Source organism: Ptiloglossa arizonensis, chromosome 10 (assembly GCF_051014685.1).
Source record: "Ptiloglossa arizonensis isolate GNS036 chromosome 10, iyPtiAriz1_principal, whole genome shotgun sequence".
Taxonomy (NCBI): domain Eukaryota; kingdom Metazoa; phylum Arthropoda; class Insecta; order Hymenoptera; family Colletidae; genus Ptiloglossa; species Ptiloglossa arizonensis.
Genome location: NC_135057.1, coordinates 11,418,489 through 11,445,309, shown reverse-complemented (window position 1 = coordinate 11,445,309; position 26,821 = coordinate 11,418,489). Strand labels below are relative to the sequence as shown.

The 26,821-nt window shown below is 49.9% G+C and overlaps 1 protein-coding gene across 16 annotated transcripts in view; it reads left to right on the top strand.

Annotated features, from left to right (window-relative positions):
• Positions 1-26,821, top strand: part of Syt7 (Synaptotagmin 7) — a 33,917-nt gene that overhangs the window by 3,852 nt on the left and 3,244 nt on the right. Inside the window, exons 1-6 of one of the 16 annotated variants that reach the window (XM_076321928.1) lie at positions 8,593-8,853; positions 10,561-11,297; positions 22,943-23,174; positions 23,790-23,801; positions 25,294-25,636; positions 26,550-26,690. In XM_076321928.1, coding sequence (XP_076178043.1) covers positions 23,110-23,174; positions 23,790-23,801; positions 25,294-25,636; positions 26,550-26,690 — 561 coding nt within the window. In that variant the 5' untranslated portion in view covers positions 8,593-8,853; positions 10,561-11,297; positions 22,943-23,109. Of the gene's footprint in view, positions 1-4,090; positions 4,342-8,592; positions 8,854-10,560; positions 11,298-19,017; positions 19,777-22,942; positions 23,175-23,789; positions 23,802-25,281; positions 25,637-26,549; positions 26,691-26,821 lie in introns of those variants that run through there. The other 15 variants (XM_076321921.1, XM_076321924.1, XM_076321919.1 and 12 more) reach the window with 15 other exon arrangements.

The following is a 26,821-nucleotide window of genomic DNA, read 5'->3' as shown; positions in this document are numbered from 1 at the left end:
TTCAAAGTGATGTGTAAGTCTCGTTTGAAGATATCTCGTCGAGATACACCGTCGCGGAACAATTTTCGAGTACAAGGGGTTAATTTACTTCCCTCGTCGACGTATCTATTTATCGTAACGAGTGAACAAATTTTTCTCGATTTTCTTCGCTAATTTCATCCCAAAAAGAACTATGCATTTAAGGGATAATTCCACGACCTTGTCGAGCAAAATTCTTTGCAAATTTCATCCCAAAAAGAACTATGCGTTTAAGGGTTAATTCCACGACTTTGTCGAACGATTATTTTCTCGACTGAGGAAGAATCTTCGAGGGCAAACGATTAATTTATTTCCCCTCGTCGATGTATCTACTTATCGTAACGATCGAGATAATCTCCCTCCATTGTGCTCGTAGCTTTCGTTGCGAAAGAAAACTATGCATTTAAGGGTTAATTCCACTCGACCTTGCGCTTCCATCTTTCCGTCGATCCGTTGTACGTTAATCGAAAGCACGACGAAACGAGCTGGAACGTGCGCGTGCCCTGTATCGATGACGACGTCGATACCCTGGCTCGATGGCGACACACGCGGAGTCGCAAGGGGGATGGAGAGACGTTAACGAAGTTGGGGGAACAATCTGCCACGGGTATATCGCCAACCCGATATCTTTTGTCTCGGGACACTCGCGAGAAGAAATCGAATTACATACCCGACGTGAACCGGACTGCGCCAACTTTCCAAGTGGCCCTTAAGAGAGCGATATACCGTTGTTTTTCTTTTTTTCTCTCTCTCTCTCTCCTTATTTCATTTTTTCTTGCCCCAACGCCACCGCGCACTCACACGAACCGAGCAAAAAAAGAAACCCGTGTATAACCAACCGCAAACGCTTCGAGTAAGGCGATGAGACTAGTTTGTAGCGGTGCAGACGAGTTTTTCTTTTAACGCTCTCCACGTGTACATTTTCCTTTCGTGTTTTTCACCGGAGATCGCAACACGGGGTTGATATTCCGGTAGAACGGACCAACGAACGAACGAACGTACCAACGACGAATTAACAAGCTGAGAATTGGCGTTAATTGCACGAAACGGTACCGGTGCTCGGGAAAGGTAACAGTCGCGACGATTGCGCGAAACGATTTCCCATAAATGCATAAACATTCGCGAGCGCGTTCCTCGTTCGCCGTATCCGCGCGCAACGGGTAAAGAAAAGCTACGCTCGACCCAATTTCGGAGCTTTTCACTCCGTAGATGGTGAATTATAAATGTCGTTTCGCCTCGTAGCGAGTAGTCGAATTTTAAATGGGGCCGGCTTTCGGTGGCTCGCGCGAAAAAAAGGAAAAAAAAGCAAAAGGGTTTCCGTTCGCGTTCGTCGAAACCGAGCTCGATCGTGAACCACCCGAACCGACCCGGATCGATCGTTGTCGAAGACACGTATCGAGACACGTATCGAGACACGTAGAGGGTGGCACGATGGCGAATCGATCAGCGTCTCTCGAGAACGTTGACGGAGGAAGCTCGACGTTACCGTGGCTTATTGTTACTTTAATTATCGTAACGTCACCGTTACCCGAACGAAACGAACCTGTGGCTTGCAATCGCATAAATCGCGCGACTAGATTTAGGTGAAAGGCTGCGGTCAATCCTCGCTTCGAATTACTGTTCTCTTCTTTTTTTTTTTTTTCAATGCAATAATAATACGTTTTTATTAGATCGAGAAAATTACACGTTACGATACCAAAAGCGAGATACGGTTGTTTATTGAACCAACCTTGGAAAATATCATACATCGAGATAAGAAAAATGAACGTGTATTTATAAAGTAAGCTTTAACGACACGAGAATTAAAATATTGCAAAATAGGCACCGGATCAAGGAATAGTTTATTTCTGTGTCACGGCGGAACGTCGATTATCGGAGGAGAAATCTGAATGCTTTGCGAAACGACCGAAAATAGAACAATTTTGTTAATTTCGATCGATTTACACGTGTCGTCGTCTTTGTCAGGAATAGATCAAGTGATATCTTCGTTACTGTTAATTTACATAATTGTACGTCCTGTGTTACTTTCAATCTGTATCCAATCTCTTCTTTAACGCTGTTACAGAGATACGTAGTTATTTGAACGCTGTTGTAGTTTAAATATACGATTTATTAACAAAAATTTGGATAAATCACCGTATTCGAAACAGGGGCCCGAGACCCAGAGAATTAGTCGCGTATTACCGGACCTCGAAGGAGGCCCCCCGGTCGCTCGAGGTCCCGAAGCTTCGTAAACTTCACGGTAGATCCGGCAACGATTATTAATATAATGGTCGATTATTGGCCGGATCACCGAGCTTGCGCACGCTTCGTTAAATCCTGATTGTCGCGACGACCGGGGTGAAAAAGGTGAACGGGGAACGCAAGACGAGAGGCGAGCCGAAGCCCCCGCCTTTATTAGTCTGCGGGACGGTGTTTCTCGCGACGAGTCTTTAATTAGATGGTAACTGCGTAGTTGCATCAGCAATTCCGGAAGTACAGCAGCTATCGGAGAAATTATCGATGGATCGATTTAACCGTGTCGCTTCACGCCTCGCGATTCGAGGCGATTCCTTGGAACGAGTTTCGTCGTTGTCAACGATCGGCCAACTGTGGGGGATCGTGGAACTACGAGGTGGCAAAGTTCCATGAAATCGTCCACGTATCGCGACCACGAGCGTCCACTAAACGAGTTGTACGACGATTGTAGCGTCGTTCGTTTACGAAAAGTCATAAGTTCGAAGTGGTGGTTGCATTTAGGTCGAGCGACGAACGCGTATACTATATAATTCTCGTGTTTCGGGAATTCGAGAAGCGGAGCGCGCGTTCGTGCTCCCAGAGGGAGCTGTTAGCTTCCGAGGGATTGCAAAATTACCGATTCTTTTTTTTTCTTCTTTTTTTCCAATTACCGGTAATTCGGTGATATCCTCGATCGATACGCCACGGGAAATAATTCTCCGTTGATTTTCAATTTCCACGGAGCGTAAACAATTTTTTTTTTTTTGTTTATCAGACTCTCCGTAAAAATTAAACGCGCGAGAAACATAGCTCGGTCACTACTCGCCCGATAATTGCGACCCAATTTTTCGACGCTCGAAATTTACACGTGCCACGCGCGACTGATTATCGGGACCTCGTATTCGTACGTTTCTCTTTCGTTTTGTTTTCTTGAAAATAATGCTAATTCTCCTTCAACGACTTGGACATTTTTTTATTTCTTTCGCATCGGACTTTGTGGAGTTTTTCTCTTTTACAAGATTCTTATCTTTTATTGCTCGTAGTAATGCATAATAACGCGAAGCAAGTAATCGAGTAGGCGACTAGATGGCGAATAACTACTGTAATAGACGACGATCAAATTATTAGTTCGTGTATTGTACTAGAAGCGTCGTTAAAGTACTAAATTGCCTGTAAACAAAGGTTAATTACCGACACTAATTTTATAAATTATTACTTACGTGTATACGCACGCGGGTGTACGTGAAAGTTTTGCGGTATGTCATCGCGAGGCGTCTACCGCGAAACTGGATCGTAAGGTTAGGTCGAAGAGAGAAAAGAATAATGAAAGGAAGAAACGGTTACCGTCGATCGATCAGAAAACTGCGGTCAACATCGGCAGTGCGATACTCGCGTAACGATAATCGTTCGTTGGCTCGTTCGATTCGAAACTCGCACGCCTCGTAAGTCGAACTACGCGACGAAGCGACGACGAGAGGGGCAGCGGAGCGTTCGTTCGGAACGACGCTTTCGTTGGATCCGAAGCGAGATCGCAAAGAAATCGATCGTTGGGTTTATTTATTCTTGCCTTGTCCTCGACGAACCACCCTTTCTGCGTAAAAAAAGCGGGAAAACGGATTGGAACGGAAGGGAATATATTTTTAACGTCGTTCGGTGTGGTGTTGTTTTCTCGTATCGCGTTGCGTTATCGGCGTTTTCGTTCGACCCAACGAACGACACGGTAACGGTACGATTAGGTTAACTACGGACAAAGGCTAACAACGGAAACGGAAGGAACACGATAGCGCGCGATCGAGGCGCAATTATAATCGTTTAAGGCATTCTTACATTGAACGTGTACGTTTCTCTCTTGAAGGTTGGCATGGAGCGAAAGGGCGTAATCTTAACGGCGGTTTTCGGAACTATCGGAGGTCTGGCGGTGTTGGTGGTGCTTGGTCTGGCTGGCTGGCTCTATCTGCGTGCGAAAAAATCAAAACAACGGGACGAGGACGATGAGCCGCGGGACGAACACGGAGACAATTTTAACGACTCTCGACAGGGGAAGTCGGCGAAGAGAAATGGCTTTTTAAATCTGAAGACTCCTTTAATTAGTACGAAAGTTTTTGGGTAAGCAGACATTTCAGTCAACTTGCTCGTCTCGTTCTACGATCGTTTCTCAAAATTCGGATCGGTTAAGTGTCGTGCATACGCATCCTGCGAAAGAAGAATCGCTCTTATGGTCGTTCTCGAAAAAGTGTACACACGAACGAGTAAACGCGCGCGAAAACGTGCGAGTTTCGTCGGTAAAGGTGGCCGTAAGTTACCGCCGGTTGTCTATTATCGACCGACGAACCGTCCCGTCCAATGAAATTGTTCGCAAAAGTAACGAGTAGAATACGGTACGATGCCAATAACGATAAGCGTTGCTCGGTCTTGAAAAGATTCCAGTACATTCAAGGCTACGAAGTTTCGAATCGCTTCGAGTATTGTTCGCGAATGAATCGAAATACGGTAGGCGGTATGAAAGGCGCAAAAGTTTTTGAAAAGTTACTGACGCACGGTTATGAATTGGGTCGGTTGCGCTTACGATTTTACCGACGATGGAACGGACGAGATTTTTCCGTACCCGTTGAATCGAGATCCGTCAATTCGCTTCCGTTCATCCGCTGAAATGAACATATCGCATTCGTATTAAGCTTCGACGTTTGGCCGTGTTACCACCAATGCGTTGGAGTCATCGCCAATCGGCTTACGCATCCAGCCGTATTTGCCGATAGAAAGTCGAAGCACATATTTATGGTTAAATGGTCGAGTTTTCTCCGGTCAGGTATACGTCGTGTTCCGTGTACTTTTCGTAAATATCGTGTACGATATAATGTATTACGAAAACAGATGCAAAAGTCGAAGAATTCGTTCAACGAATAGCAACGAGACGAAGCAGCATCGCGTGTTACGTCTCTTTTGTGGGTCGGACACGCGTGCTTCCCATCGAATCGATATATTTCTAAAAACAGGCTCGACGCGGTGTTGTTCGATAAAAAATGGAACGCGCAGCTGGCACGACGTGTGCTCGAATCGTAACGCGATGCGAATCGTCGTTATCGCGACGATTCCCGTGGAAAAAAAGTGCCTAGAGGGAAATCGATGACTCCCGCGAGTACCATCGATACGATCAGGCAGATTAGCGAACACCGGTGCAAAACGAGAAGCGCTTGGCATCCAGGCGTACCACACCGTTACCGCTAACAACGACCGATAATTAGCGTTCGATGCGTTATCGATCGACCGGCCAGCTTGGAAAAAAATCGAAAACACGGAAAAAGTGGAGAGCCAGCGCGTTATAAATTCCGTTATGCCCGACAAGGTGCCAATTGGAAGCGTGCCAGCAGTCGAGTGTTTCGTAGCACTTAAATCGACGAAACGCAACAGATGCCACTTGTTACGTTGCATACTATAACTGGCTTGGTCTTACTGTATCCGCTTTTCGTTCGTTCATTTTTGATATTGGATTACGGTCGAGCCGCATCGGTTCAGAACGGAAGGAAGAAAAGACAATGAAGTACCTGCGTGACCGGATTGGCCATTTGCTTTTTCTCATGAGCGAGCTTTGCGCGTTATCCCGATCGACCATACCCTTTTTTTTTTTTCTCTACGCTATCGCAACGGACACGTATTACCATTGGCGTAAACGTTATTATTATAATCGAAAAATATCCAGACCCACGACAGCGACTCTATCGCCCGTTATTACTCGGCTTTAAACGGTACTTTCGCACGAAATTTTATTCGACATAATTAACGATACATTCGCTCGTAAAATACAAGTTCTATGGACCGAATTGTACCGAAAGTTCCCCGTAGAGGCCGTTGTATAATTTAAACGCCACGTTTTAATATTTAGAACTGTTGTGCACGGTAACGTTGAACGTATGCACGACGCGACAGGGAACGTGTTAACTTTATAATGAAAACGGTCGGATCGCTGCGTCTATATTATTTCGTATGAAAAGGAAACGCGCGAATCTTAAGAGAGTGCCTAATCGGGTAAAAGCGAGGCACAGCCAATGCTTTTAAACCTAACCTCGAAACGTTGGACACGAAATGAAAGTATAAAAGGAATCTGTACGTGTAGCGTTGACAATAGGCACAGGAGGAGGGAAATTTAATCTTGACCTCGTTACGAGCCAGCCAAACACCGGTAACGCGTTATGCTGTTTGTGCATTTGACAGGTATATTGAAGCGATGTACGAGGTAATCTATGCCGCGATGTCACCGAACAGCTATCTTCCACGTTGGTGCATACTTACTCGCGTGTCACACGCGTACGGGATTTATTTCGGTTTCTCGGCAACGTATTTACGATCGAGAGATAATTCGCTCGCTCGCGATAATTATCTCCGATCGCGTTGCTTTTACGATCGTTTCGTGGTCGTTGGCCACGACGACCCGTGTCTTTTTATACGTGTACGATCGTTGCCGATAAACACGAAACAATGAACCGTCTGGTTGCAATCGTTCACCACCACCGTTGTATTATACGATTCACGCCCCTCTCGATACTCAACGTCCCTGAATATCGTTCCAAGGGACGGGTCGTAACGGACGTCGAAGGGCGAGAGTACCGTCTAGCACGAATCGACTGTATTGCACTCGTCAGAATTTAAAACCCTCCTTCGTCACGCGCGCGACTCCTCGTGAATTCCGTCCACGCTTTTTCGTTTATTTTTAACACGAACGATCGCCTACAATCGTCGGTAAATATTTATAATTGAACGCTCCGACGACGTGGAAGCAACGTTGTCACGGGATCGATGGATAACACAGATTCGAGTGTCCCGAGTACTTCGAACGGAATAATTTGTTCCCGAGGAGACCAAGCTTCCGTGGTCGGTGCCAGCTATTGGCAGACGTTGTATTTTGGTTTCTTCGTCAACGCGCAACAATTCCCCGAACACGACGAGACACAGTCCACAGGTAGGATCGAGAATGCTTTCAACGGCGACGTTTCGTTCGAACACGATTTTTTATCCTCGTGCTCCGATACCGAGGAAAAGAAGTCGAAAATTTTTCGCAATTACCGCGAACTCGATCCCTTCGGCGCAAAGCCGTCGTCGGTTTTCGGACGTACTCGAGGTCACGGGTGTTCCTCGAGGTCGTCGAGGTGATTCGATAACGAGAAATCGAACGGCCCGGTGTATTCTCGCCGAGCGGCGAGTACGTGTACGCGTTGAATAAAATTACCGCGAACGTAACCGCGGTTGGTTTCGCGGCCGTTGGTTTTCCAAAAACCGAAATTGTGCCCGGTGGTCGGAACCGCGTTGAATAGAAATAAACAAAAACGATCGGTAACCGCGTAACACCGAGACGGATTGATTCGAGTCGACGCGAGCGTACCCGATAGAATTATTATTACAACGCGAGAGAGCCGGGGTGAACCGAAGGAGCGAGGGGGTGTTGTGCTATACGTACCGACAAACGACGACGGGTAATCACCAACCGAACGACCGACGGCCAGCCGTCGTCAGTCGATGAAGGTGGGGGGGTTTAGGTGAAAAGATTACTATGCTCGTAGCCGATACAGGTGGCGGCGATAACTTTGGACTAGAGATGAAGAGTTGAAGGGTGGAACAGCGAGAAAGGGGCGGGAGGGAGTGAACGAAAAAGGACAGGATAAAGTAAGCTGCAGGATGCTGGAGTACGCGAGGGGGTGAAGAGAGTGTACGAAACGGTGGATAGAGAGAGAGAGAGAAAGGGAGGGAGAGAGATTGTGTGAGTGTGTGTGTGAGAGAGAGAAGCGCGATTCGGGAAGGATGGCGATGCGCGTACGTTGAAACGAGACATCGAGAGCGGGGTCGAGATGGCAGGACGAAGACAGAAACGGGAATGACGAAGAGGAGAAAATGGTGGGCATGGAGAGGAGCAAGGGGTTAGGAGCGAGCAAGGGCGTACGGTGGTCGCGATGTAGAATCGGTCGGCAAAGGGTGGTTGGTAGGCTAAAACGGGAGGTGGCGGCGGCGGTGGTGGTGGTGGTAACAGTGGTGGTGGCGGCGCACGGTGGTGGTGGCGGGTCGAAAAGGGAGGGGAAGACACGGCTGGCCGTAGCGAGAGCCGGTGGGGGGTCTCGAAGGCGGTGAGCGTGTAGACGAGAGGGGTGGAGGGAGCCGCGTGAGGCGAGGGGTGGGGCGGACGAGGAACAGGACGGTCTCGCGGCGGGTTACGGTAGGAACGAGGGCAGCGGCAGGAGGAGAAAGAGGAGACGGAGGAGAAGTAACGCGACCGGGTAGGGTGGGGGGACCGACACGGGGGGTAGCAATAGGATTCTGGGGGTTGGAAGCAGCTGAGAGCAGTACGCGAGTAGGTCACACCACAGAGGAGAGCGGTAGTTCGCGTTTGGCTGACGGTTCGTCCGTTCGATTGGACGGGAGCTGCGATTCTCGTTCGACCGGCGCTAAAGCTTTTTACCCATTTCGTGGCTGACGTCCTCGGTGATCGGTTTTAACGACAGGTGACGGTGTCGTTTCACGTCGAAGGAAGAAACCGCACGCGTAACGAAAACGGGTGAACATTTATCCGCCGCGCGACGCGACGCGACGACGCTCGTGTTGATCCATTGGGGCTCGGATCGCAAACAACGACAAGTAAATTTCCATCGATTTCCCCGAGGAGGATTCGGCGCTCGTAATCACTCGCGTGATATATACACCACCGTTCGATTCGGGGGACCGTCGGTACCTACCTCGCGGGTAGTTTTCTTTTTTTTTTTTTCTTTTTCTTTTTAGGGGGAAAGAAACAGTTGCATAGACCGTGTCCTCGGCGTAGGGTAACGCGCGTTACCAAAACGCTCCTGCCCCCCTTCGTCGACGTGGATCTATCTCCCCGTTCACCGATCGAAGACACACGAAGGAACCGTATTTCTCTTCGTCCAAGCCCTCCTTCGTGCGTGATCGAGCATCGTCCAACGCACCGGGAGGCCTTCTCGCTCGAACGCTCCTCGCTCGTCGCTCCCCGATTCGCAACGAGACGCGACGTTCCGCTCACCCTCACGAGAGAACGCGTGAACCGTTTCGATCGGTCGATCGTTTCGCGGCGAAACTCGAATCAATCCACCGTAGCGACGAATTGAACCAAGAGGAGAGGGAAACTGAGGAGAACATGGAGGAAAGAAGGAGAACAACGCGAGACGACGCTCGACGCTCGTTGTTCTTCCGATGAATTTCTTCCGGGAGGCGGAGGACGCTTTCGAACGGAACACGGAGGAGACTTTTCACGTTCGAAATATAGTTCTCGGCATCTAGGAGACTCTGACGAAACGACCAGGAGAAAGAGAGAGAGAGAGAGAAAGAAATATATATATATATATATTTATACATACATTCATATATATATATACATACATACGTACACACAAACACGCGCGCACGCACGCGCGCGCGCACACACATATACACACATATATATCTATATATTCATATATACGTACATAGGGTGAGAACGGGGGGAAGAGGGAGGAACAAAGTAGTCTTTCCAGAGGACAAAAATCGAAGCCACGGTCGTCGAGTTTACCGCGAAAAAGTTGTCCGGTCGCGCGCGCGATACGAATCGTTCTTACAATTGATTGTTGCATCGTTGTTCGTACGTAGAATCGTTGTTGTTTCCGTCGCGCGGAAAATTCATACGTTGTCGGTTACGCGACACGGTGGTGGAACTCGTACCGCCGAGTGGTATTCGTCGCGTTACTTTTTTTATCGATCTAAGGTGACCCGCGTAGAAAACGCACGTTCGCCGAAAATCTCGCCATCCTGAACCACTGTTGATACATTCGGAGAGAGAGTGACACTCTGTCTCGAGGGTAGAACGAAACGCGCTCAAATCGAACGATCCCCGTCAATTCGTATAATTCCGATCGCGACGATTTCCCACGAAGTGCGAACAGCTCGTCTCGAACGTTCGTACGATTAATAGTGTCTCTCTCTTTCTCTCTCTCTCTCTCTCTCTCTCTCTCTCTCTCTCTCTCTCTCTCTCTCTCTTTCTGGTTTGGTAGTGAAACGAACGAGGAAACGGGAAGAGGGATATCGCACAAATACGTGTAGACACGTGGAAAAGAAAATCGGAACGAGAGAGAAACCATAGAAACCATAGAAAGCACGAAATCTCGCAGACGTGGACTTCTCGTGCGAGAGATAGATTCAACGGAAGCTTGTATTTCTCTCGAAGAAACGAAAGAAAGAGAGAGAGAGAAAAAGAGAGAGATAGAGGGAGGGTGGTGTAGTGCGCCGGGTGGTAGGGGGCGGGGGGGCAAACAAGAAAACGGGAAAGGAAGGTGAATTACCTGTTTGTGCGCGCAGAGAGAGAGAGCATCGAACTTGTTAACGAGGTTTCGAAGCGGATCGTCGCGGTGCGCGCGACCCCTCTACGTAACGGATACGGGAAACGATACAACGAAATCAACGAGCGGAGGATACGGCGACCTGGGTCGCGTGAAGAAAGGTAGCGCGGATTCGTGGACCGTGAACGGAAAAGAAAGGAACTTTCGGGAGGGAGGAATTCGAACGATGCGACACGGCTGCTCGTCGTGGTACGCGTTTACGGGACGACGCGACCAAGTTACGAAGAACACGGAAAACGCGAGCCGTACGATCGGCGACGGGAGCGTGTAATCCTCTGGAACTGTCCGCGTATATATGTATATATATATCTATATGTAAACATATATATACATATATATAAATATATATATCTGGGTATACAAGAAGTCGGAGTGCATCGATCACCCGCCAATATATAAATACACACTAGATCGATCTCCGTGATCGGGATCGAGCAGACGCGGTTACGATTCGGGTGAATCCTCGTTGGATCCTCGACAACCGAGAAAGGAGGAGATCCTGTGTATCACGATCAGGTGGAAACGATCGATAGCGCCGCCCCGTGCACGGCGAAACCTTTTGCCTTCTTCCCGGTTTGGTTCGGTTTTTGCCGGCGAACGATCGAATATGGAAATCGCAGCCTCTGCAATGTTGGATGGCCTGAAAAATAATCGAATCAGCAAGTTGGCACTGTCGCGGTTCTTGTCGCAGAGTCTGTGAGTAAATTAACCCCGGTCGTTGGTCACGAGCACGTAATCGATTCGACGCGATACGAGTAACGAGGGTGCTCGAAAGCATCGGCACGTAGCGCGCACTAATTGATTGCTTGGCTGTTGTCTATTGCTTCTGCCCGTGTTTTCGTCGTCGTTCTAGGCGATTTAGTCCCCGCTCGCGTATCTATTATTATCCCTCGTTATCAACGAGAGTGTACGCGCACGGACGCGTACGAAAGTTCCTGTGAAAGTTTCGCGCAAATCGGCGAGGTACAGAGGCTGCCTTCGAACCCGAAACTACCATCGGTCGGGTTACGCGCGTATGCCCACGCGATTCGTTCGTCGGGCGCGTGAGATGCTCCCAATGCACGCTTAAATTTCGATAGAGTTGTCCCTACCAAATTTCGATCGACCGTCCCCGCTTCCGATTTCCGCGGTGATTCGGGGTCTCTCGAGCCGAGGCGTAACTCGAATAGACGCAACGATGATCAAGCTCGAGCGCTTCAAAGAAACGTCGCAAGCGTTACGACGAATCGTCCAATTACAGAAATTTTCGTCTGATAAAATTTTTTCCAATTCTGTTAGTACGAACTACGGTGTCGACGGACCGTGGAGAGTTCCACCGAGTAAAACGGCACCGAACGCCCTGCCGCACAAATTGGAGAAATTTTCACCAACGTTATTATTCACCGAGACGTTTAAATTCATCGGGAACAAAGTTCGTTACGATTCGTGTCGCGATTCTCGAATTCGTTTCGTACGGTGGGACCTCACCGATCCGTCGATGACGTTATTACGAAGACAAAGCGAAAGAACGGAGAGAGAAAACTTTAATCTTTCCAATTGGATGATTCATAGTGGCCGGTGAAACGCTCGAGATCGACCCTGTAACGCACGTTAATTCCAGCTCGTTGATTTTCGCTGTGTTTATTCTTCTTCTACTCGAGGGTCTCGGTAACCTCCACCCCCACCCGCTCGATTCGCTTAAATTTAAGCGAGCATTGTATTTGCCCGAACGCGAACACGATCTCGCGGGGGCATCGCGTAATCGGTATACCTTGTGTAAAATTACGTATAGATCACACACGTACGTGTATCATCGCGTACACGGGTAGACCGCGCGATATCGCAATACGCTGAACGCAGGGTAACAACCAAACACGGCGTGCACGTTGCTCGCCGATCAGCTTCGTTGGCCGCTTTCTTAGTTACGCTTTTGTTCGCGCGACGGACAATACGGAGGCGAGTAACGCGCGAGCGATCGCCCACGCGTCACCCCGTTCGAAAGGCTCTTCGCGATCTTGCTTGTACACCCAACCCCGTCCAACCACCCCCCCAGCCCCTTTTGTTTAGATCTTCCCCGCGATCGAGCTCCGGTTTCATCGACACCGTGATGAAAATATAACGGTAGACCGGATCCTGTCTTCGCGGGCGGCTCGCGTACGATAGATACGAGTCGCGAGCCGACGCGCGGAGAAAGAGAGGAAAATCCCGCGTGTACACGCGATCGTAGACGTAGACGTAGAGCTAGAGGTAGTCACGTAGTGTGTGAACGTAGATTGTAGACGGTAGAGAAAACAGGGTTGAAAAGACAGACGAAATGATCGGGAGTGAGAAAGAGAGAATTTTTTCACGATCGTTGCCAACAACCATCTGGGACAAATGTTATGCGATTAAACGTAACCGAGCACTTCGAACGGTATAAGTAATGCAGGCGGCGGCCATATTGCGCGGTTATGAGGCGTAAAGGAGGGAAAGGAATCGTCCACGGCCTGGATAGCTTAATTCTTTCGGACTTGGTATTTAAACCAGCGGTTTTCAACGGGACGGGGGGCGGTTTCATTAACCGATAATGTCTTTTTAAGCACGGTGTAAAACACTGGGTAATCGTGGCTAGAGAAGGAGATCCTCGACGATGGTTTTCACGATGACGAATGCACGTACGGGCGTTATTTTGTTCCACGTTTCGAGATACTTCGTCTCGTTTAATGCTGAAATTAGGGCGTTCCGAATGTTTGGATCGTTTATACGTAGTTTCACGAGTGTGAAGAAGACGCACGTGTATATGTACGTTATAAAATTAATTTTAAAAGGTGACACGTGTCACCGTCGGGTCGTAAACGGTTTACGATTAAGTGAACGTTAATTTCGTTTCTTAACGTTATTCCGTTTCTTCTTTCGACAAAGTCGTGTGGCTAAAGGGATTCAGGTTTTGGATCAGGATCCAGCAATTCGGATCGATTCCTCTCGGATCGTGATCAAAGTTTCACCACATCTTCGGAACGTTCACGGATACGAAATAACGTTCAACGGAAAAAAAGCGTCCCAATTCGGTTTGAATTCGTTTCTCTAATTTGCTAATGCCGCCAGCCACCGAGCCAGTTAGTTCACGTTATTTCGATTCTCGTTTCATTGCCTCCAATTTCATAGGAAACTGTCCGTTGCGATAAAAATTAATCAAATATCCCAACCTCTTCGACCCCTCGTCCCCTCGTTGGTCGAGTTACCAGCAAACGGGAGAAATTGCATCGAAACGGATGGCGGAGAAATATGCGTACAGCGATTTATTTATGACATTTATTCCATTAGACTTGGAGTTGCTCGGATAAGTTCTCATCGATTCGTAAACGAAATCCTATTTGTTGCGCGGAGAAAGCAATCGAGTCGCGAGAAGCAAGAAAGAAGCGTTTTTTAATGTTTTAATTTCATCGTTCCGATCGCGCGTTCGCGATCCACTTCGCGATAAATATTTAACGATAGGAAAAGATTGTTAAATATTTTTCCCGAAGTGGACGCGAAACGTACAGACGGAAACGTTCGACAACAGAGAAGTTGTTAATTCGGAAACTTTGCGATTGTTAAACGTTTCTCTCGAGAAGGGTGAGAAACACATAGTCGAAACGTTTAACAATAGAAAAGTTGTTAATTTCGACGCTTCGCGAAAGTATATACGTTGGAAACAAATACCCCCCACCCTCACAACTACGTATTTTTTGCTTCCACGACCACCGATTACTTTTTCGTACCGTTTCGTACACCGAGAGCGACTCTTGTGAAAACATTTCCATTGCGACTACTATTTCATCGCCGCGAGTTTATAACCGCAACGGGATTGATATGAATTAAATTTCCGCGAGTTACTTTTTATCGGTAATTTTTTATCGTCGAAAGTTGGAACACGATGTTTCGACCTTTTCCATATCCCCGCGAGGAAGAGGAAACCGGGAAACGTGTATTAAATTATCCGACAAGGGTGCGTGAAAGGTCGAGAGGTTTTATTTCAATACTCGTTGATGAAAAATAAACCGGTAAATTCGATCGGTATCGATATTCTAATGTATTCCGTAATTAGAATTTCAGTCTCTACGGGCCGAGTGTAACGGACAAACTCTTTGTTCCTGTACTCGTTCCCGGGAAATTTGTATCCGAATAAAAATCCATCTCCGGTTTCGACCTAACCCGGACCTAACCGAGACCAATCGCGACACTGGTCGAGGTAAGCTCGTTCGAGCGGCGGAACCGACCAATCGTTTCGGCTTTTATTTATTTTTTTTTTTTTTTTGTTCGCCTCGTTTGTCTCATCCGTGAACACTTTCTGTTCCAACGATTCCATACGGCACCGTTAACCGCAAGCCTCGTAATTTCGCGTACAAGCATCCGAATAATTTCGTTTCGCATCGGTAACGTTCGAGGATACAATAATCACGGTGACATTTGGCAAACTTTGGTCACTTCTACGTTCCAAAGAAAACTTTCAAATACTGTACTCAATTTTTAATTCGAATTGCCGTTAATCCGATACGGACGATACCATTAATTATACGTTCTCAATATTACGTTTTCCATTCATTGATCCGTACACTCTTCAATCGGTCCTTTTCCAATCATTTTCATCCGTACATGTATTACCCAATCTTGTACTTATACTCCTTATAACTTTGTCCTTCCTTAAAATAATTAATTCGGGAAGAGAGAGAGAGAGAGAGAGGGTCGAGAAACGTTCGAAATTTATCGAAAGTTTCCACGGATGGAAAGACATCGGGAATCGTCGGTAAACGAGAGATTCGCCGGTAAGGTACACGTCGCTGGCCAACGATTCTTTCGTTCGAACGTCGTAATTCCGTAGTCGATACCATTTCCGTGAACGTTCCGTTCGATTGCCGCGCACCGTTTACCGTCAACGGTTATTAAGATCCGAATGGAGAACGGGAAACGCGAACGCGAGAAATCGCGGTGCCACCGGGGACGACAATGACCGTGCCACAGGTGCAAACGTACCGGTAAAATGCCGGAAACAAGGGGTTCTCAGCTACGCGAGAACCTTTTCACGTTCGACGTTTTCGAGCCTTGCCACGCCACGACCCCGAGCGAACGGGACAAAGAGCATCGAGCGTCTGTGCGCGTTAGCCCGTCAATCGGTGTTCGAATCGCCCCGGGCAATAAGGCATTCCCGAATCGAGGCGCCCACCGCTCGCTGTAACTTCCAGCGAAACAAAAACGAAACTTTTGGTTTTTCCCCTCCCGCGACGATAGTTCGAACCCTTGAATATAATACGGAACGGATCCCGTTCGCAAAAATAGTAACACCGACGAAAATACAACGCCCGAAGCGATAGTCTGCGAACTTTCGAACGCGCTCTTTTCCTCGAGTCTACGTCTCACCCGCGAACGAGTAACTACCGGATGTACCGTTGCAACGATTCCGGTGAAACTTTGCAGCGATATTCTTGATTGCATCGCTCATACCCACGATTTCTTTCTTTTAAATTACTTTCTTAAATGTCGTACGTTTCCGGGAAAACGAGACCGCACGAGGTTTGAGGCGATCTAGAGGTAAACTCGATCTCTAGGTCTTCTCTCCGTTTGCGAGAACGCTACTCTCATTTGTATTCTGTATTTCTTCGCGACGTTTGTAATTCACAGTCGCGTGTCGTTTGAAGTGACGAAAAAATATTCGAAAAGGTCGGAGTTCGCGAGACGCTGTAACGCGTTCGATGAAAGGGGGCCCCTTCGCGGTATCGATTCGAAGCTTGGAATTGAAAAGATCACGCGCCCGTCGGGCGACGGAGGCCGCCTTCGGAGTCAATCTCCGTCGAGTTTGAATTTTCAAATATCCTTGGATCGGAAGCGGTTGAACGGGACGTGAACGGCGATGCGCGCCGCGCGCACCGCGACCGAGACCTAACGCCATTTTGTATCCCCGCGTACGACTCGCGAAAGAATCGTACCTCGCGAAACTCGTCCCGTGTTTCGTTCCCCGAACAATGTCCCTTTCACGAAAACGTACAATATCGTTCCTCGAAAGAGTATACGTAAATACACCCCGGCCCCCCTTTTCGCGGTCGTCGCCAAAGTGGCGTTGTAACCCTTCGACTGTCGAACGAACGCCACAGGGGGGAGCGGAGGGAAGAAGGGGTACGCGCATGCGCGGGCACCCGCAACCCATTTCCGCTCCTTTTATTCCTCCATCCGGTTTTTTTCCCCCCTCTTGTCCCGCACGGAACGAAGATACGAAGTAATTGAAAGGACACCGCTGGCCCAGTTTGTACGCGACGCCTCGGGCCATTTTTAGGATAAAGGGGAAAAACGGGAACAACCTGCCAGCGAGGCCGTCGTTTAGCGACGTTTCTCGTTCTCGCGATACGCGACCTCTTCGATCGCGCGCGTCCTCTCTAACCATTGTCCGGTTTCTTGCCGATTTCCGGGAAAGAAGCGGGGAGAGGGGTGAGGGTGGTGCGAACGACGCGAGACAGACCGGAACTCGCACGGTTCGATTAACGACCCGCAGACGGGGCAAGCCGAGCGAGTCTCTCGTACCGATCTTATCGCGCATTTTAAAAAGAAGAGTGAAGTATCGGTCAGATTGTCGTACAGCGCAGGCGTTTGTAGTGATAGTGGCGCAGACTACTCGTCTGACTATAGACGGGGACAATACTACTTGTCTGATTGTAGGCAGGGGACAATACTACTCGTCTGACCATAGTCGAGGGTTATACCACTTGTCTGATCATGCACGGGAGGAATACTACTTGTCTGTCGCGGACGGGGTATACTACTTATCTGATCACAGACGGGGTGATACTACTTGTCTGGCCCTTCGACGAGAGTTATACTACTTGTCTGGCCATGACGGTATGCTACTTGTTTGGCCATGTACGGGATAATACTACTTGGATGGCCATGTACGGGGTAATACTAGTTGTCTGGCCACGGGTGGGGTAATACTACTTGGCTGGCCATAGACGGAAGTTGGACTATTTGTCTGGTCATAACGGTATGCTACTTGTCAGTCCATGTACGGGGTAACACTAGTTGTCTGGTCACAGGTGGGGTAATACTACTTGGCTGGCCATGTACGGGGTAATACTAGTTGTCTGGTCACAGGTGGGGTAATACTACTTGGCTGGCCATATACGGGGTAATACTAGTTGTCTGGCCACAGGTGGGGTAATACTTGGCTGGCCACAAACGGGGACAATACTAGTTGTCTGGCCACAGACGGGGCTCGTGCTACTTGACCTCGAGTAACGAAGGAAAGGCGAGTACTGAAAAAGCAAGGGCCTCGTTAAATGGTCATAACTGCGTTAAAAATCATCTCACTTTATAGCTCTTGCGTTCGTTCGAAAGGCAATTGACTGCTCTATGCGACAATCTGACCAATAATTCAGTAACTCTTTTTTTTACGTCTAATTGTCTGACCATACCACCGGAATTTCGATATATCGGGAATTTGGAGTACCTCAATTTCGATATATCGAATTTTTTATGGGCCAAACGTCACCTCCAAGACAAACAACTGTTACTATTTGACAACCCCCTCTTCGAGTGACAATTTCGTTGCTTGTGTATCGACCGCAATCAAATAGGCCACAATTGGACGAAAGCGAAAGGATTGAACTTTAATTTGATTATTGTGGCAACAGTCCGGGTTCGGTATTAACAAAGTGGTTGCTGTTTGAATTGTTACGTTGCTACAGTGCTCGAGTAGTATGACCCGTCTATCTTCGGACACGTAGTACGACCGCCGTATATGGTCGGACAAGTAGTAGGGCCCCCGTATATGGTCGGACAAGTAGTAGGGCCCCCGTACATGGCTCGACGAGCGGTATTGCGTCCGTCTATGGTCAGACAAATGGAAAGGCGAGTGTACAGTGAGACAATCACGAACGGATGATCGGAGAAGTAGGCACGCGTGTGTACGGTGAGACAAGTCGAAATGCGGATCGTATGGTCAGAAATTTGACCTTAATAGAAAACCGAAACCGTCGTCCCCCGATATCGATCGGGGACGTCTGCCGCGGGACGCGGAGCGCGCCTCCGCTAGCTATGCGAGCGTAATCCGCCGGAGATAAAGAGCCCGAGAGCGCGGCTCGCGTTCACGGGGGATAGAGAATCGGAGACTGAGAGAGAGAGAGAGAGCGAGAGAATTCGCGATAAGGTGAAAGATTTTATGGAAAGTACTGCGCGGATCGAAGATGTGAAGTAAAGAGGACGACGAGCGGGAAATGTGGCTAGAGAGATAGAGCGGAAGAGAGGGGAAACACCAGCCGAGACGTGGCCGGTCGTAGAGTGGGGAGAGTCGGTCGGTCGGTCAGAGGGTAAGGGGTATATAGAGAGGGACGGGGACCGGAGGGGCGGTTCGAGGGTAGCCGGCGTGAGGTCTAGGTGGGGGGAAGGACGAAGAGAGACGTACGGGGATGGTTGGTTTCGATGCCCGGTGCGTAGGAGAGAGGCTCTCGAGCATGGGTGTCGAGGGAGAGAAAATCCTTTTGGCGAGAGTGCACCGAGGTGGCGCCAATGTATCGAAAGGCTCGTAAGCATCGATGCGTACGCGACTCCTACGGGGGTAGGTAGGTAGGTAGGTAGGTAGCTCTTTTCCACGGTGCCGGAGCGAGGAGGAAAGAGGAACGAAACTTCCAGTCGGTGATGCGACGCGGTTGCGGTCGGAAGGACTGTTCTCTTCTCCCGCGCGTCTTCTGCCCGCCGATATATACCCTGGTGAACGCAACAGGACGTCGCCTGCGGTGCGTCGCAGCTTCGATTCCGCGAGAGATAACCGGGCCTGGACGAGTCGCGCTTAACATTCGTGCTTGAAATCGTTTTACGCGGACAATCGTTACTCTTTCCTCGTGTATCATCGATCGCTCGCGCGACGAACACCGGTCACCGTTTATTTTGACCCACGGACACCTCGGATGCGAAACAGCCACTCTCGTCGCATTCCTCGTCGTTGAGAACCGTTCCACGTCTCGATTTCCGGTGGAGCTGGATCGCCGTGGGTGGAATCGGGAGGGACGTGTCTTTCCGCAATTTCCGCGATCCGGAGAGTCAACGGAGGTGAACAGACGTTCGGTGTTCGTGTATCTCGCGGATAGACGGAAAGATCGAGCGGAGGGGAATTCTTTGCGACCTTAAACACACGACGTCTCTGTCGTGTGGCGCGACGATTCGCGTCACGTACGAAGAAAATTACGGAAAGAAGGTCGGTACGAGAATTGCACGATAGATATTTTTCTTTTTTTTTTTATACTTTTTTTTGCATCGAGCCGCACAAAGCCGTCGAGAGCAATGCGGTAAACGCGAGAGAGACCGGGAACAGCTCACGAACCAATGTTCTCCGCGGACTCGAGTCGCGTAATATTTTTCCAGGACTTGGTTCAATTCTTTTTTTTTAAATTTTTTCTCTCCACGAGTCGATACAGAGCGTTCGTCGTGGGGGAAAACCCGGATTCGCCGAAGTAGGCGCGGCGGCACGAGAAAAGGCGATAAGCGTCGCGTGTCGCGTGCCGCGTAGCGATCGTTAACGTTCAATCCCGTATGCACCTACGCGACGCGTTCTTGGAATACGCGAACCGACGAGTAACAGGTGGCACAAATACGGGATTCGCGAGTATCGGTAACGTTCCGTTGCGGATACTACGTGTGCGCCGTCAGAGCCGCAAGATTCTTCCACCTCGAGGGGTTGCAGCCACCAGACGTTTCGTAAAAGGGAAAGAACCTTCTTCCCCTGTACGGTTGTGTAACTCGTTTTGCGCATCGTGTGCTCCCTACTCTTTTTTCGACGTCGTCGTCACGAACCTGGATCAACCATTCCGTGAGATTCTCCAGTTCACCTCCGCGGGGTAGAGAATCGCGAATATTTCGAACTGACAACAAACGTCGAAGTTGCAGAGTTCTTTCAGGGATCTTCGCGAAATATTTACGATCGACGGTGATCATTTCGCGTCGAAGACGTATCTCCATCGTCCCGAAGTGTTTTCCGTAACCTCTTTCTCTCTCTCTCTCTCTCTCTCTCTCTCTCTCTCTCTCTCTCTCTCTGTGTTTCGCTCGCGACGTAAGCGAGTACAGTCGAGAATACAGAATTGTATTTTATTTATTCAACGTCTGTATTCATCGAACCTCGAGACTAGTTCTACGTGCGTTCGTTGCACGGAGACGAGGTACACGAAAATACAAGCTAGCACGGCAAAGAGGGCGAGGTACGCGTTCCAACCCTTCACGACTCGATGCGTTTCCGCCGCGAGGAACTGGCACACCTCGACGATGTACTTTCCACCGAATGTAAAAATAAATACTTCGGAGTCTCGTTGGTTCACGACGGACGGATCTTCTGTAGATAAATTAGACCAAATTAGTTAAGCGACGATCGAGGGTCGCCTCTCGAGCGCGAACGTGTTCTACCTCTAACCTCGATCCGTTTCCCCGGGTTTGAAAACGTCTTCACGGTTCCTCGTTTCGCGAGATTCGTTCCGATTCGTCGACGCTGTTCGTGAAAAGGACCGTGCTCGAGCGTAACCGAGGCCGGATCGTGTAATTCGTCCCTAACGAGGTACGGTACGGGACGCAAGTTTTCGAGACAGTGGATAACCGAGAACGAACCCGGTGCTTTTTCCTTCTTTTCGTAGAATTTATGGCGCGCGTATCACCCGACCAAGAACCTGTTGCTTGGACGTTCTTCGGCATTGACCGAGCCGCGCCACGGCCAGGAACTCTCTTAGCTTTGTCGTGCGCGTGCGTTCCGATCGATCGTCTCGGCGATAATTTCCTTTCGTGCGAGAAACTTCGAGTTTTCGTTGTCCACCGCCTGGGGAGGAGACCGACAATCTACGAACCGTGAACGATTCTCGCCGTAGGTGGGAAACAGGGCTTCTGGTTGCTCTTCTCGTGGGGAATGTGGTAACTTTTTCGTGAGAGGGAGCAGAGTGTTCGTCCTCGCGTTTGCCTCGCGAGAAAAAGAAAATATACAGAAGTGGGGGGGGGGGGGTAGTGATAGGTGATTATCTTGGTGGAAAAACTACCGTTTGTTTTCTTTTGGTTCGGTCCACCGAAAAAGCGGATACTTGCCGCTGAGGTTGAACCGTAACACGCCAGGTCCAGAAAGAAAGGTTCGCGTGTCCAGCGGGATGCGCGCGCCGTGTCTATCGACCTTCGCGAGCATCGTTGCCACGTGCGCGACCCAATGCGTCCCTGACTCGATTTAGGATACGTCGTTGATTTCCACGAACTCCGTACACACGGAAGACGTTGCGCCCGTTGTCCCGACGATTGTACGTTCACGGTCGTTTCGTCCCGGTTTGGTATACCAATGCGAGCTGGTGAAAATTTCGAGACTCGAGTTTTCTCGTTCGGTTGCTGGCGTTGGTAGCGATCAAACGTTGGAAGAAGTGGTAGCCGGTGGTTGGTGGGCCGCCGAGGCGGCGTCAGTGGCGGTGGTAAAAGCGGTGTGGCGGTGGTACCGGCGAGTAGCTAAGATCGATCCAACAACCCCCTTCTTTCGACCGACCGACCGACCGTTCGCTCGACCAATCCAACAAGCAAATTCTCCCTTTCCATCAACCTGCCATCCGGCATTGTATCATCGTCCGTATGTATCCTGAACATTCTCCGCGTCGTTTGGCCCTAGGCGTACGTTATTTTCGCCATATTGAATAACTCGAAGCGACGCTCGAGAGGGACCGTGCCGTGCCGCTACTCGAGATGGCGCTCACCGCGTCCCTCGTAGGATTCCCTTTCGCGCGTGGAAAAACGACGATCTCGATTTCTTCGCAGCCTCCCCGGAGCTCCCGTTCGATTTTCCACGGGGAGGAAAAAAAAGAAACATTTCGATCTTCTCGTAACTCCCTCACAGGCTAGGAGCGTTCTCTCCCCCGCTCGAGAAAACTTTCCGCTCGAGAAACGACTAACTCGCGTTCGGTAATCCCTAAAAAATAATTCTCGCGACGAGATTGTCCCCGTAGCTTTCACGATTCGCGTTCGTACCAACCCTAATCGAAAATTGTTCCACGTGGAACGACGATTTCGATTTCTTCGCGATTCTCGCAAAGGTTCCCCCTTCCCCGAAACAAATTCTCGCGGAGTAGCTTTCTCGGTCGCGTTTCACCGAGAGAAATTCGTCGTGCGTGGAAGTATTTGTTCGCAGTCCCTCCGATACGCCAGTCTCGTTCGGTGCCCCCCCCCCCCCCGAAAATGCTCGCGCGATCGTACCGCCCCCAAGAACGCTTCGAGGCGTTTCGGGACCGTCGCGCGTCCGCATGCGAGCATGGGCATGAACACGATCGCGAAGCGAAGCGAGAGTCCCGCGCGTGTTCGAGCGGGCCTCGTTCAGGTTCGCGGTTGAAAACGACGGGACGTGTATACTTCGATTTAAGAGAGAAGAGACTGCACACATCTTGGAAGAGAGAGTGAGGCGTGCTGGGCACATATCGCGCGCGCTTCGACTCGTTCGTACGGACTAAAGCTCGTTGACGGGAATGTGAACGGGTCGGCGGTTATCCGCGATAATCGTGACCAAAGAGACTCTCGGAACGATAGAACCATGTGGGCTGCAGTCACGAGGTCTCTGGAAATACTGGTCGCCTTCTTCGAGTATTACACCGCCAGGTAAGAAGCGTCAGACGGGCGATCGCCAACATACAGAATAGAATTATTAAAAATTAAATAGATAATCGAACGCGCCCGAGCGAGCTCGTAAATGCTTCTCGGACGAGACTACCGCGACGCAACACCGGTGCATATCTGTTCTATCTCTTTCTCTCTCACTCACTCTGACTTTCCCTGTCTATCTCCGGTTCTCTCCTGCTCCGAGTAGCTTTCCCTAATCTCGCTGCTTTGGCCGGGAGATTTCCACGCACGTGGCTCGCGCCCCGGGTACGTCCACGAGGGGGGCTGTTCCCCTCGTACCAGCGTAACCGAAACCCGGGCGACGAGTTCCGCTTCTTTTCCTCGCGTCAGCGGGACCGAAACACTTTGTATACGGTCGAAAGGTTAAGGTTGCGACCCTGCGAGACACGCCGACGTCGAGAGCTTCTCGTATATCTCCCGTCGAAGCCAAGAAACGATTCGTTTTTTCTCTTTTTTTTTTCTTTTCTTCTCTCTCTAATCCTTTGTTTGGTCCCCGAGGAAACGTCGTGTTCAGGATCATCCAAAACTCATTAACTCCTGTTTCGTTTTCTTTTGTTTCATGCCTACTTTCGGCGTGTTACCGTTGGAATCCAGAGCGCAATTGGAGTAAGTATACGACGAGTTGGAGAATAGCGAAAAAACATTTTATATTCTCGATACCTATTTTTCTCTCGTTACTGCTTCACTTGACTCTTTTCTATCTTCTCTTTCAAATTCTTCCTTCCTAATGGAAATAATCCGTTCGCGGATGGGCGCTGCTTTAACTTGCGTAAGTAGCTCTATTTCGATTAATCAGTCTGTTCTAGTCCCCCTGACTCCTTGAACCCCCCGCCCTTACGAGTTTAAACGATCACCGACAACCGTGCGCGTTGTCGTTCGCGCGTTCGTACGGTACCGGTCCTTCAGGTTGTCACTATCCCCACCGTACTCGTCCCGCAACGAATCGCACAGATCCTGTTTCTCGTTCGGTACGTTACTACACGCGTTCGCTCGTGTTTCTCCCGTTCCCCGCGGACAGGGGAACGGTATTCTGTCTCTCAGGTTGTCACACAATTCCCCTACATCGACCGTTTCACGCTTCACCGTTCCTCGCTCTCGGTCCCGGCCCAAATCTACGCAAAGTCGATCGAGCCGGAGAGAACAACAGCGATCGGAACTTTCACCCGTCTCTCGAGTTGTCACGGATCGTTCCCAAGGCTGCGACAACTCGAGCGACGATGCGTGATCGTGTACGAGAACGTGCATAGAAAGGCGAGCGAGCCGGAGATAAGCAACGCTGCACAATCCCCGAAAACATCCACCCGTTCCTCGAATTGTCCACATCGAACCGGGACGATCCGAGGAGCAAAACGCTGCACCCGATTTCCACTTTGACGCTCGATCGTTTATCCCCCGTTGTCCCCCGCCCGTCGAGACGACACATTTCCCCCGTGGGCGGGGGAGGGATGGGACCCTTAAACACGAGGTGTTTGCCATCGTGGCGACCGTGATAACCACCAATCCTTCGAAAAACGTACCGTCGCGCCTGTTTAGACTGAATGTTGTTAGAGCTCCGTAGAAAATGAGACGTACGCGCGTTGCTTCGTAGCCTGCGCGCTTTAGATGAACACTCCAGTTCCACATTGTGCGCGTCGTAGCCTGTAGAGTTTCTACCTTGGTCGTCGTTGTCCGTTGTGTTCTCCGTGGCACCCAACGGAGCACCCAATGGGATTCCCGATAGAGTTCCATGTAGACTTTCGAGTCGTGTTCCGAACAGAGTGTCGAACGAACGACCGGATAGAGTTCCGAACGGAGTTTCCAATATAGTTCCGAACGGGATTGCCAGTGGGGTTTCCAATAGAGTTCTAAATGGGATTCCCGATGAACTTCTCAACGTGGGGTACCCAACGGGGGGGGTTCCCGGTTGCGCTCTAACGTTCGTTTAATTAATAGAGTACGCTAGGAAAGCTACCGATAGCGTAAACGTCGACAACGACGACCTCGATGAAAGTAAGGGGAGATGCGGGAGGTGTTTGGGGGCAAGGATGGGGGGAGGGTGGGGTCACGAAGGAGACGTAAAGGAGTGGTCGGCACGGTTTTGTTTCAGGACGACCGGCAGCCCGGCGAACAAGTCGGCGACGACGACAGGTGGAAGCGGCGTCGGCGGAAGCGGCGTGGTCGGCTCGAGCGCGGGAAGCGCAGGCGCGAGTGGCTCGACGTCGAGCGGGCCACTCGGTGCCGGTGGTGCCGGGTCGGGTTTGGGGTCGGGGTCTGGGTCGGGGTCTGGGTCTGGATCTGGTATCGGGAATGCGAACGCCGGTACCAGCGGCATCGGGGCCGCCGGGAACCCGATTTCCGGAAGCGGGGTCAGCGGAGCGGCCGCCGGAACGGGGGAACCCCGTACCCCAACCGCCAGCGCGCAAAACAAACAACTACAGAACGTTAAAGGGGAACACCCGTCGGTAGGTTCTTGTTGGAAAAAGAAAAGAAAACGCGTGGGCGTTCGTAGAGACGATTCGACGGTTGGCTAGCCTGGCGAGAACGGAGAGATAAACGGTAATCCCTGTAAACCGATCGAGAATCGGGTGGTCCGTTCCTAATCAGTTTTTATCTCGGGCTGACATCATCGTTTAACCGGGGATTACCGTGTATCGATGAAACGAAGTTTCCACCGACTCGAGGGTCGCTCAAGAGGGTATTCCCATTCGAAGGGGTTAAAGGATCGACCTTTCTTTTCTTTTTCATATTTCTCCTCTGGCTGTTATTTAAGATATACCGGGCAAGAAACACACGCTTACGTAAGTAACGGCAAGGATAACGAAGCTATGAAAATTCAACGTGTACGCAAAGTTTCCCAACTATCGATCCGTAATTACAGTCTCCGAATGGGAGTAGCCCCTCAATGTGGAAACACATTTCGCGAAATTACGCGTGGGATATACTCCGGTAGCACGACATTTCCGCGGGAGTTTACAGGGGTTTCGTAATTTTCTTCGTGTGTACGTCGCTTACGTAGACGGTGCGCGAAAATGTTTTCGCGTTGACGGAAAGTTATTCCGCACGTTATTACGGACGTCTTTGCGACACCGGGCTAGTGTACGTGTATCGTAGAGAACGGTGACCCAACCTGAACGAAAACGAGCCGCATAACGTGCTGCCGATCTACATGTGGAACGTTACGTCACGTGCAGTTCGGCGATACCAGTGTGTGTCTCCGGGCAATTTAGAAACAGCTGCAAACTCGAGCTTGCGTTTCGCGAGTAATGTGTTTCCACTTTTATTGCCGGACCGAGCCACTATTCGGGCAGATCGAAGAGAGAGAAAAAAAAGAAAGGAAACCAACGATCGATCCCGTGTCGATGTGTCTCGTTTCAGAAAGCTTTCCTACAAAGCAGATCCATGTCCTTGGTCGACATGTACATCGACAACTCGGAACCTAGCGAAAACGTCGGGCAAATTCATTTCAGCCTGGAATACGACTTCCAGAACACTACGCTCATCCTTCGTATTATACAGGTTAGTGGCATCGATGCGGAAGGGTGGAGGCTCTTGTCGTGTTTCCACGTTTGGGAGTTCGGATTTTTAATTTTTCTCGCGTCGCATCGCGAGAGTCCGATTGCTCCACACCACCAGCGGTTCTCAAACTT